The 13,310-nt window shown below is 37.1% G+C and overlaps 1 protein-coding gene across 2 annotated transcripts in view; it reads left to right on the plus strand.

Moving 5' to 3' along the window:
• Window positions 1–13,310, plus strand: part of WDR17 (WD repeat domain 17) — a 70,998-nt gene that overhangs the window by 27,862 nt on the left and 29,826 nt on the right. For both annotated transcript variants that reach the window (XM_007448453.1, XM_007448454.1), the window contains 5 exons: window positions 614–798; window positions 1,403–1,571; window positions 4,357–4,448; window positions 6,878–6,960; window positions 8,642–8,728. In XM_007448453.1, the coding sequence (XP_007448515.1) occupies window positions 614–798; window positions 1,403–1,571; window positions 4,357–4,448; window positions 6,878–6,960; window positions 8,642–8,728 (616 nt within the window). The remainder of the gene's footprint in view (window positions 1–613; window positions 799–1,402; window positions 1,572–4,356; window positions 4,449–6,877; window positions 6,961–8,641; window positions 8,729–13,310) is intronic.

Raw genomic sequence — 13,310 nt, forward strand, 5'->3', positions numbered from 1 at the left:
CGCGGAGCTGCGGGCCCCGTGAGCCATGGCCGCTGAGCCTGCGCGTCCGGAGCCTGTGCTCCGCAGCAGAGGAGGCCGCAGCAGAGAGGCCCGCGTACCACAAAAAAAAAAAAAAAAAAAAAAATTATTTTTATTGGATTGAAAATTAGTGGAAGAGAGTTATTAGTTTTAAAAGAAAAATGTTCACTTGCGTGTGTGTTTGCTTGTACAGAGGAAGAAGTAAGCTATTACATGAGCACTTTGAAAGAAAATTTTAATTCAGAAATAGTCGTGCTGTGCTTTACTTTATGGGGCAATAAGAAACCAAATATTCACCACATATTGTGATTTCTCAGAAACTAATTTTCATTCATTTTGCACCACCTGCACTTCTATACACCTCTTTTCAAAATAATATCCCATTTTGTGTATATAAATATATAAATATGGGCAATGTTGCTAAAGTACTCCTGTGGCAGAAAATCTGATCATTGCTTAAGAGTTTACTGATATAAACTCTGGATAAAAGAAAACAAAGAGCGTCTTTGTAAATTAAGTCCTGTGGTTTCATTCCAGCCTATGGGAAGATACTGGCATAAACGTTTACTTGTTTATTTATTTTTTTCTTTTCTAGTTTCAATCCAGTCCCCAACCAAAAATCATTATACATCCTCAACGAGTGAAGCGGTGCCACCCCCAACTTTGACACAGAATCAAGCATTTTCTGTTCCTCCTGGTCACGCAGTGTGCTGTTTCTTGGATGGTGGAGTTGGACTTTACGATATGGGAGCTAAGAAGTGGGATTTTCTTAGGGACTTGGTATGTCTGTGGTCATTCTTTTATACACAATACTTATTTTGTGTATAAAATGATGTTTACTTTTACTTATGTATTATTGATGATATTCTAAAATTATTTTCATAGAGAATCACATATTAGGACTTTATCTTGGTTGATTGAAACATTTTAGAAAAATGTATAGAACTCTTAAAATAACTGTGAACATTATAAGCATTAAACTTCTTTAAATATTAATGTCTGTTTAGCTTATCAGGATTACTCTGCATTTGGTATTTTTCGCATTATTGTGTGGGCCACGTTACTCCTTTATATAGTGGAAAATCACATAGTTGTAGTATATTTTGGAAGCCAAATGAGAAATAGAATATTCTTGCAGAAGGAAGGAGAAGTCCACCTCTGCCAGTTACTCTGAGCTTTCTTGTTCTCATTCATGAAATGAGCAAGGTTGGATTAAGTGTTTTCCAAGATTTATTTCTATTATGGAGTCATAATAATTCTATGAGTCTACGAACTTCTGTTCTCATGATCATTAAGCCTCTGTGTAAAATGGAACACAGCCCTGCTGAGGACTCACATTTTGTCTGTGTTTGTTCTATGTTTTTTTTTAATGCTGCATTCCTAGGGTCATGTGGAAACTATCTTTGACTGCAAATTCAAACCTGATGATCCCAATCTTTTAGCAACAGCTTCATTTGACGGCACAATAAAAGTCTGGGATATAAACACACTGACGGCAGTGTACAGTTCGCCAGGGAATGAAGGGGTTATTTATTCCCTTTCATGGGCTCCAGGTAAGAAGTATTTTATTAAAATCAGGAATACAATTAAATGACTTTCCTAACTTTTTTTTTTTTTTGCGGTACGCGGGCCTCTCACTGTTGCGGCCTCTCCCGTTGCGGAGCTCAGGCTCCGGACGCGCAGGCTCAGCGGCCATGGCTCACGGGCCCAGCCGCTCCGCGGCATGTGGGATCTTCCCGGACCGGGGCACGAACCCGTGTCCCCTGCGTCGGCAGGCGGACTCTCAACCGCTGCGCCACCAGGGAAGCGCGACTTTCCTAACTTTTATTTTCATTTGTATTATCTTCTTCCTCACAGTGCCATCTTACTCCAAATGATTGTGGAGGCAGATTAGTACCAACATAGTTGTTGGTGCAGTTTTTGTGGGTTTTAGAATAGACTACCTGCACAGGCACGTTGATTTCTGGGCCCTTCTATATGACATAGTCATATAGAAAAGCCACAGTAAATCAGGATGTTACGGACCCATCTAGTTTTAGCTGCATTTGTATAGATATGCCTATAAAGGTGTAGTGTATTTTACATTATAGAAGTTTTCCTTAAAATTTTCATGTGAATCAAATATATGAAAATAAAACATGTATTTTCTAAAAATTATAATACCTGTCTTTTCTGATACATCTGTTTTGTGAATATGAATGATTATATATCATCACAGTTTAATTGTGAGCATGTGATTCTATATAAACTCCGCTTTTGTAATATTGAAGAACTTTTATGCTATAATAGGGTCTTTTCTTTGATCTCAGAATGATGCTACCTTTATACCTTCCTGTACCTAAAAAAGAGATGTCCTGTGAAACCTCTGACATTTTCTCCCCAAACATTTTCTTCCTGTAATAAATAATTTTACACCCCTAAAATGAATTTTTCACTTTATAAACTATGTAGAATGCTTTACTTATTTGTCCTAATACTAACATATTAATTTAAAACCCACTTATCACCAAGATATAGCTTATTTTTTAGCTTATCTCCTTGTGCACAGAGAGGTTTAGCCCTGAATATATGGGCTGTCGGGGTTTTGATGTCTTCAGGGAATTTGGGAATCTCTTGGAATTTTATGCATAATTTTTAGCATATGTGTGCATGTTCCTATATCTGTCAAAGATTATCATAGCTATCAGATTTTCAGAGAAGTCCATGATACAAAAAAGGTAAAGAACTACTGTTTTCGTATCCCTTATCTTGTACCGTGAGAAGATCTAGAAGAACGTTTTACTTCCAAGTCTTAATACCAGCAGCTGTTCTCTGAAGCAGAACATACTTAGTGCCATTATAGATCCAAAGCTAATTGGAAAACAATGTTACTTCACTAATTAAGAAGTAAGGAGCAAAAAGAGCTAGCACTCTTTTCTGCTCCCTTCTTTACCTCCATCTTCATTTTACTTTCGATTGTGAGAGCCAACATTTATTAAAGAGGATCTGAGGTCAGAGAGGTTGAGTAACTTACCCAAGATTATATACATAGGGAGTAGTGGTGGAGTCAAGATTTGAACCCTTGTTAGTTTGATGTTTAAGCCTGTGCTCTTAGTCATGGTAGTTTTGCATCGTCACAGCAGGGCCTGCTGGGTTGAGATACAGGAATTGGGCCGCCAGTGCAGTGACACTGTAAGAGCAATGAGCTGATCATTCTTCCTTCTACAAAACGTGTTCAAGTCTCAAACCTAAAGCTTGAATAGAAATTGTGACTGTGAAAACCATTGTTTAAAATCATAACACAGTAGAGGCCCAATCTTACTTCAAGCTTATTTCACTCTGTACATTGAGAATTTGCCTTAAGAAAATAAAAATGTTGTAAAATGGAAATTCTGCCACTTTTTGCAAAGTGATTACTGATGGATCACTATTGTTAGGTAAATATGGATGAAACTTAAAAGATTAGCAAAGGTTGACACTGGATGGAAGTAGAGTAGGTTATAGATGATTGCAAAATTTCCTTTATTTTTAGAGTAGATATCACAGGAAAATTTTTAGAAGTGCATATAAATATGGAAACTTTCCCCCCATAATTTTAGAGCGCTAAAAGGGTAGCAGAATGAAAACCCTAGAAAAAAATGGTGAGGCCTTTTCTTTTAGTATTTATAGTCACTTATCACAAAATAATTCCTCCATATTTTTACTCCTAGGAGGCAGATAACAGCTATTTCTTTCTTCTAATGGAGCAAACCTCTTCTTTGACTGCCTTGCAAAAAATTCAAGACCAGCTACTAACTTAGCTGCAATTCGATTTTAACAGATTTTTTTAACTTCTTAAAAACAAAGAGCATTGTTTATGTCTTTGATGGAGAAAATGAATTTTTTCATGTGTCCTGCTTAGAGAAATACTTTCCTAACCATTAAAAAAATTACTAGATGGTCAGAAAAATGTAAATACTGAATGGATATGTAATAACATTGAGGAATTTTTGATAATTTTTCTATTTGTGATTGTAGTAGTTTGGTCATGTTAATAAAAGAGTTCCTGTATTTTAGAGATCCATCCTCAAGTATTTATTGATGAAAGGATACAATGTTAGAGATTTGCTCCAAAGAAATCCAGTAGGGGGCTATAGACAAAATAAGATTGACCATATTTTGATAATTGTTGAAATTGTATGATGGATTCATGCATTATACTGTTCTTTCTATATTTGCACACATTTGATAATTTTCATTATTTAAAAAAAAAGAGCGACTTTGCAAACTCAAGTCTTACTTTTTCAAAACTTACATTTTTGAAAAGAATTACATTTGTGGCAAACATTTCATATAATGTCTAACAAATTGTTTCCTAAGGTGATTTAAATTGTATTGCTGGAGCAACTTCTCGAAATGGTGCTTTTATTTGGGATATTAAAAAGGGCAAAATCGTACAACGATTTAATGAGGTAAGATGTATTTATTGCTAGTCGAATAACATAATGTCTTATATGGCTTCACCTTTTTTAAATGCTTTCCTCTCTTAATTTATTAGTCACCAGGTGGCATTGTAGTCTTTTAATTAGAAGAAAATCCAAGAGGACATGCACGTGCTAAAATGAATTCTGAAAAATGTAGCTGAGTCTAAGATATAAAAATTCACCTAAAGTTGCATTAGAGGTTCAAAGGAATTTTGGGTCGCCTTCCACAAAATTGTCTAGGCAAATATTCAAAAGTTGGAAAAAGACTAAACTCAGAACAAGACCCAAATTGCAGTCCCAATTTTGTCACTGATTAGCTCTTGACATAGAGAGGATCATTTTATTGCCTTGAAGCTGATTGTTCATTTATTTATTTATCTTTTAACATCTTTATTGGAGTATAATTGCTTTACAGTGGTGTGTTAGTTTCTGCTGTATAACAAAGTGAATCAGTTATGCATATACATGTGTCCCCATATCTCTTCTGATTGTTCATTTTATAAGATGGTGAAGTTGGATTATATAATTTCTTAGGTTTCCTTCCAAGTCTCAAATTCCGTTTTTCCATGACAAGTTCTAAAAGCTCCCCTCTTCCTGTTTGTAGTGTCACAGATTGTACTTTTCCTTCTGCTTGGAGTTAAATTGTCATCTCATATTTCCCTGAGTTCTGTTAATATTTTGTAAATACGTGTGCTCTCATTACAGTATGTTAGCTGTGAATGGTGGGAAATGTGAACAGCGTCTAGGATTGTCTCTCACTCTCTTGAAATTTCATTCATTTCAAATGATTACTGTTGAAGTTTATCAAACATATAACTTGCTTGATAATTATTTATATATCGAGGCTTTAAAACCATTTATACAAAAGACTGTTCTCTCTCTGAAAATCAAGTAGCGTTGATCTTCCTGGGGTTACGGAAGTTATGTGACAAATGCAGAGCCGTAGGGAAACTTGAACAGCCACCAGTGTGCAATTCTGCTCTCAAAAGAGGAAACTTTGGCAAAGGACTACAGGTCATCCTTCCCTTTCTCTACTTAACAACAATGTTCTCAGTTCAGCACTCCCCCAGCCCGCCTTCTGCCCTCCCCATCACCAGAACGATGCGTATCCCATAATAAGTAAGGATGTAAGAAGAAAAGATGAACCTGGGAAAGAAACTTTTGACCTAATTCAAGAATCTTATCCTTGGATGTCAGATCTGTCGATTTCTTCTTCTAGCATCTTGGCATCCTGTCAACTAAGTATCTTCCTATTAGCGCTCGGCAGGTGCAGCCTGATTCCAGCAGCCCAGCCCTGAGCATCAGGGACGTCTCTTATGTCCATTTATGTCTTTACCAGCTCCAATAGCATAGTTAAGACCAATCTCGAAACCGCTTACATCTAGGATAATAAATGTGGGGAAAATGAACGCTGCCAGCTTCAGTTAACTAAGTTACACATGCCTCACCAAATAAAATGCAGGACGTGAGGGAGCCATAAGTGCCCCATTCTCGGGAAGGAACACAGCTGATGGAGGACCTCCCCTCCTTCAACTGAGTGAGTACAGAGACTACCTCCATCCTTGTGTTCACCTTTATAAAGCTACCCACCTTGACCCCCCAAGAAAGGTAAAAATAGCAAACTGGAGACCACCTTAGTAAAACAGCCTTAAAGCTCCAGATAAAAAGTCACTTTTTAGTCTTTCCTTAAGAGCAGCCACGATTTAAGTGCTATATAAAACGAAATGTTTTAAACAAAATTTGGAAATGGATTGGTTGCAACCTTTATTCACTCATTACCTAGTTGATGAATGACATTCCTATGTATAAAATATATTCTTTGTGTTTTTAAAAATTCTCATCATACCAGCTGTGACTGTATTCCTTTACCCTTTCCCAGTCCAAGAATACAGATAAATATAGAGTACAGGTAAATACAGAGTGATTTGTTATAATAATAACCTTAAACCTTCTTTGTTTTATAAAAATAAAATTCTGAAATTTAGAAGAACAATCAATAATAACAGCTGTTTGCAGCATCTCTTATACTGTAGTTTTAGGAGCCTAACTGGGTTAGAAAGCAGATAGATAACTATCTTCATCTCCAGAAGGGCTTTTACAGAAAAAGGTATTAAGTTATTAAGCAGAGCTTAATTCTACAGATGGCTGAGGAAGCAGATTCTAGGTCTTTACCAGTGTCCACAAAAAGGAAATAGAGCCACCCATTTATGTCTTAAAACAATGGTTTTGTTTCTTAAGTGTTGACAGCGTTACACATTCTTTAAAGTATGTATTCAGCTTTCTGCTGTTGACAATAGTGTCTGTAGCATCATCTAGAGCAAGTTCCTAATAGAAAAGTAATATTAGAAGAAGTAAATAAATAAGAGGAAAAAGGGGTGAATTATTTCTTATTGATAGGTATTTTACATTTTTTGAAGCATGGAAAAAATGGAATATTCTGCATTGCCTGGAGTCATAAAGATTCCAAAAGAATAGCAACCTGCAGTGGTGATGGTTACTGGTAAGTACTATGTATGAAATTACACTGTTTATAAAAGATACATTTGATAATGTCAATTGTATCATGTTAGGACATACATTAAAATATTCGATGAGACTCCATTTGTACCGCTCTACCTACTATCATAAATATTATTTATAAGCCCGCATAGGCACATGCTACATTGCTATGATATATCGGTAATAAATAACAATGCAATGATGTTTAAAAATGAACAAACCACTAATTCTTTCTAAATGAAAATACTACTCGAATTTTAACTAGAATACCGTGACTTGCCTCAAAGAAACTTAAAGGACTTTCACAGAGTCTAATTTTCATCACATTTTGAGGGAGTGGTATTTCAGTTTCACAAGTGATTAAAGAGGTATCAGGTGCTCTAGAAACTTGTTCACAGTAGGTGTTATTATTTAAAAAAGGATTAAAAGGCTTTGTAAGGAGCAATAAGATCATGCCTGTGGGAAATGCCTATTTTTAGAAAGTGACTAACTTCTCAGAAATATGTGCTTTCTTAATTCTGTTGAGTCCCAGGAAAAAGGAGGCTTCCAAGAGATCTATGTAAGGGAAGAATTGCCTTTGAGTTAAAAAAAATGTTTTTAATCCAATGGTGCTACCCTATAGCTATAGGTATTGTCATCTTTGACAGGTAGTATAAGCACTTACGGTTGTTGAGAAGTGGTAGAGTTTATCTCCTCTTAGGTTTTGCTATACCCAGCCCCAAATCTTCTCATCCTCACTTTTTAATTTCAGTGGAAAATACAGTAGTTATGGAAACCAAAGATCTTTACCAAGAAGTTAAAATTTTCAGAAACAACAGTTAGTGATTTTTTTCCCTTGAAAATGACTATTTGCTCATTGATACATACCAAAATACGAAAGATGTACGTAAGAGTTTTTTGACTAGGTGATACATGATTAGCTTTACAATATATTCTCAGGGCATTACTTATTTGATAAATACCACAGTCAATGACTAAATATTTGGAAGCGTAGGTCACCACCACTCTCCAGTAACCTCCAAGGTTTGGTGGGCCTAGTGATGTTTTAAAAGGGTCTTTTCCAAAGACTTTTAAAACTTTGCAATACGTTAATTTATACACAGCTTTGTGTCCCTAATGGAATCAATAGCCCTTGCACTATGGTAATATAATAGGAGGATATTAGAGCTTCTTTTGTTTTTGCAGTGAGAGTATATAGGATCTGTTTTGGGAGAAGGAGTCCTCTGAATTTCTAGTTGTATCACTTAAAATATGCCATGAAAATATTATATGTCTTGCAGTTGGTGTAATAGTGCATGCACCCAACACTATAAATGAGTTGTTTTAAACATACAATTTGAACTGTTAAATTTTGAAGCTGAAATCTAATGCATGTGTTTTAAAATATATGTATTAAACTATGTATTTCCCTAATTAAAAATATAAGAAATAGTTTCTAAATAAAAATGTATCTCCTTTAAATTGGTTTCAGTGGGTTACCATAATTAATACTATGTGATGTAAATATCCTTACTCATAATTGGTAATATTTACACAGTACTTTTAAATGTTCCTTGTGCTTTGCAGACAAGGTCTCTTTCCTAAAACACTTATGTTCGAATTTTACAGTTCTGGCTTTCTTCCCTTGAATGATGTATTTAGACTGTTGTAATTTTCTATTAATATATTATACTTAATTTCAGTATTATTCGAACAGTTGATGGTAAAGTACTACACAAATACAAACATCCAGCTGCAGTGTTTGGTTGTGATTGGAGCCAAAACAACAGGTAAGTATTTTTTCCGGAAAAAAGTAATAATTACATTTCAGAGATTTTGAATAGCCATAAAGTTTAATGTTATTTCCATAGGTAATATTCATGACTCTTTTTAGGTAATATTCCCTTTGCCTAGCCTTGTAATTGCATGTGTAACTGTCTGTTTTTATTCCGTGAGGTTTTTATATGATTTAGAAATACTGATTTCCTACTTTCAAGCTATTTCCTGCTGCTTTAAGGAAAAGCATATGACTAACTAATGAAACATGGAAATCAGTCCAATCTATGTGTGTCTTCTGAGGAACGTGGCCCTTTCTCTGAACCCTTTTTAGGAATCTGTGCAATGGTATTTTGTTCCCCGTGACTTTGCATTGCCTCCACCTAATGCAAATGCCACGGCCTTGGGTGATTTCCCATGACACGGAACTTAGAATGGTTTAGAAAGGTCAACCTTGCTTAAGAGCCTGGCATTAAAGATCAGCTTAGATTTAAAAATTAATCCAAGTCAAATCTCCACTAAAACTGATCCTTTAAGCCACTGCACTTCCAAGAATCTTGTGTTTCAAACCTCTCTTTGATGGGATATAAATTATATTTAAAAATTCAAACTTTCTTTAAATATTGTGAAAACAATGTGAATTATGCTTTTCCATATTAGAGTCATAAAATATACATACTAAAATATTAAAACCTTATTACACTGTGTTCTGAGTCAAATCACATATTATGCAAAATGATGGATCTATGAGTTTCTTCCAGTAAATACAGAAGCATTTATTACACAGTTACAGGTACTTAAAAAAAAATTTTTTTTTATGTGGACCATTTTAAAAATCTTTATTGAATTTATTACAATATTGCTTCTGCTTTATGTTTTGTTTTTTTTTGGCCCCGAGGCATGTGGGATCTTAGCTCCCCGACTGGGGATCGAACCCATACCCACTGCATCGGAAGGCGAAGTCTTAACCATGGACTGCCAGGGAGGTCCCCGGTTAGAGGCTCTAAAATGAGCTTGTGACCAGCTCTTCTGCAGTATTTCCCTTCTCAGTGGCTTGAAAATGCAAAGAACAAACTGCTAAAGCCCAAATCCTTGACCTCTTTTTTTTTTTTTTTTTCCCGCGGTACGCGGGCCTCTCACTGTTGTGGCCTCTCCCATTGCGGAGCACAGGCTCCGGACGCACAGGCTCAGGGGCCACAGCTCACGGGCCCAGCCACTCCCCGGCATGTGGGATCTTCCCGGACCTGGGCAGGAACCCGCATCCCCCGCATCGGCAGGCGGGCTCTCAACCACTGCGCCACCAGGGAAGCCCTCTTCTTTTAGACCTTATTATCTCTCAATTTTCACTTCCAGCCAGCCATCAATTCCTGTCATATCCTCCATTTAAATATCCTTTTTTACCCAACCATCCCTCCAGCGACTAAACTAATGACATTTGTCTGTTTCGGGACTTCTGCAAAAGTCTTCTAAAGCAATCCCAGAATTCACACCTTTCGGCACCACTTCCTCTCTCTGTGTTCTCTAGGTTGCTGTCAGAGTGAGCGTTTAAAACCACAGATGTGAGCACGGCATTCTCCTGCTTAAGTCCTTCAGCAGTTTCCCATTGACCTTGGGATAATGTGCAGAATCTTAGCCATTCCTACAAGGGAGTCCCTGTATGATCCCGTTCCTTTGTACTTTAGTGTCACATTACAAGCCTTGCTTCCCTTGTTCCTTATATCCAGCCACAGTGGCTTTCGATTTCTTGAACCAGCCAGCTCATTTTCACCCCAAGGCTTTCACTCCTGTTTCCCCTTCCATCTAGGATTCTACTTCCCATCCCACCCCATACAACTCCTCCCAACCCAGGCCGGATATAAGTAACTTCTCCCTATCCTTCAGCTCTCAGCTCAAAAAACCACTTTTGGAGAAAAGTCTTCCCTGACCCCCATATTAGGTAAATTTCCCCTATGGTATAATAGGCCTTGGGTGCACTTAACATCATAAAATTAAGTTTTATTTGTGAATTGGCTGCTTCATCCTGTAAAATGTAAGCTCCATGAGATCAGTAGTGGTTATCTGTTTTTAGCAGTATATTCTTAGCAAAACACTGTACTTCTGGCCCTCACTATGCCTTGAAAAAAACAGATGTTTAATAAATATTTGTTGAATATAAAAATGAGTAGAATTACCTTGCCTATGATCAACTGAACAGTTCCACATTCTTATTTCTCTGTTTTATAGGGTTAATAAGAATTTGACCAGTAGGAAAAAAATTAGAAATTAATGCAGTATGCCTTGTTGGTTAAGAAAACTTTTTTTTTTTAAGTCCTTTATACTTAACTATTGTGTTTACTACCAAGCCTACCTAATAAATTTCATTTTTCATTTTAAAATTTCACTTGACTTCAGACTATACTACAAAGCTACAGTAATCAAGACAGTATGGTACTGGCACAAAAACAGAAAGATAGATCAATGGAATAGGATAGAAAGCCCAGAGATAAACCCACGCACATATGGACACCTTATCTTTGATAAAGGTGGCAGGAACGTACAGTGGAGAAAGGACAGCCTCTTCAATAAGTGGTGCTGGGAAAACTGGACAGGTACATGTAAAAGTATGAGATTAGATCACTCCCTAACACCATACACAAAAATAAGCTCAAAATGGATTAAAGACCTAAATGTAAGGCCAGAAACTATCAAACTCTTAGAGGAAAACATAGGCAGAACACTCCATGACATAAATCACAGCAAGATCCTTCTTGACCCATCTCCTAGAGTAATGGAGATAAAAACAAAAATAAACAAATGGGACCTAATGAAACTTCAAAGCTTTTGCACAGCAAAGGAAACCATAAACAAGACCAAAAGACAACCCTCAGAATGGGAGAAAATATTTGCAAATGAATCAACTGACAAAGGATTAATCTCTAAAATTTACAGGCAGCTCATGCAGCTCAATAACAAAAAAATAAACAACCCAATCCAAAAATGGGCAGAAGACCTAAATAGACATTTCTCCAAAGAAGATATACAGACTGCCAACAAACACATGAAAGAATGCTCAACATCATTAATCATTAGAGAAATGCAAATCAAAACTACAATGAGATATCATCTCACACCAGTCAGAATGGCCATCATCAAAAAATCTAGAAACAATAAATGCTGGAGAGGGTGTGGAGAAAAGGGAACACTCTTGCACTGCTGGTGGGAATGTGAATTGGTTCAGCCACTATGGAGAACAGTATGGAGGTTCCTTAAAAAACTACAAATAGAACTACCATATGACCCAGCAATCCCACTACTAGGTATATACCCTGAGGAAACCAGAATTCAGAAAGAGTCATGTACCAAAATGTTCATTGCAGCTCTATTTACAATAGCCCGGAGATGGAAACAACCTAAGTGCCCGTCGTCGGATGAATGGATAAAGAAGATGTGGCACATATATACAATGGAATATTACTCAGCCATAAAAAGAAACGAAATTGAGCTATTTGTAATGAGGTGGATAGATCTAGAGTCTGTCATACAGAGTGAAGTAAGTCAGAAAGAGAAGGACAAATACCGTATGCTAACACATATATATGGAATTTAAGAAAAAAAAATGTTATGAAGAACCTAGGGGTAAAACAGGAATAAAGACAGAGACCTACTGGAGAACAGACTTGAGGATATGGGGAGGGGGAAGGGTGAGGTGTGTTAGGGCGAGAGAGAGACATGGACATATATATACTAACAAACGTAAGGTAGATAGCCAGTGGGAAGCAGCCGCATGGCACAGGGAAACCGGCTCGGTTCTTTGTGGTAAAAAAATAAAATAAATTTCTAATTTCTGTATTTATATTCCACTTAGCATCCTAGGAGATAAGTGGAAAACACCTTGAACTTATAAAAGTTTATTCATAAGATATTTCTTTTTTTTTTTTTTTTGCGGTACGCGGGCCTCTCACTGTTGTGGCCTTTCCCACTGCGGAGCACAGGCTCCGGACCTGCAGGCTCAGCGGCCATGGCTCACGGGGCCAGCCGCTTTGCGGCATGTGGGTACGCGGGCCTCTCACTGTTGTGGCCTCTCCCACTGCGGAGCACAGGCTCCAGACATACAGGCTCAGCGGCCATGGCCCACGGGCCCAGCCGCTTCGCGGCATGTGGGATCCTCCCGGACCGGGGCACGAACCCGTGTCCCCTGCACTGGCAGGCATACTCTCAATCACTGCGCCACCAGGGAAGCCCCATAAGATATTTCTGAATTTATAATTTGGATATCTGTATGTACCTTCTTTAAATATTTTTTCATTTCTAAGATTTTATCTTTATGTATCTGCGTAGACATATATACAGAAATACGCTCGTGTATACGTGTAAATATTTGTATTATGCAAAATATATTTTCCCACATAGAGGAACGGCCTGTTTATCAGTGGGCCTTGGGCACATGTAATCTACACATTTATAGATTGGCATGCAGTTTACAAACTGGTGTATTTATGCATGTAAGTTTAAATAAATATAAGTATTACAACCCATGCGACAAAAATCAACAATTTGAAGTTTGGAGAAGGTTTTGATAACAGCTGGGTCCAAAACGTGTAACTTCCCCTCTTTCCC

Source organism: Lipotes vexillifer, unplaced genomic scaffold (genome assembly GCF_000442215.2).
Source record: "Lipotes vexillifer unplaced genomic scaffold, Lipotes_vexillifer_v1.1 scaffold1091, whole genome shotgun sequence".
NCBI classification, from domain to species: domain Eukaryota; kingdom Metazoa; phylum Chordata; class Mammalia; order Artiodactyla; family Lipotidae; genus Lipotes; species Lipotes vexillifer.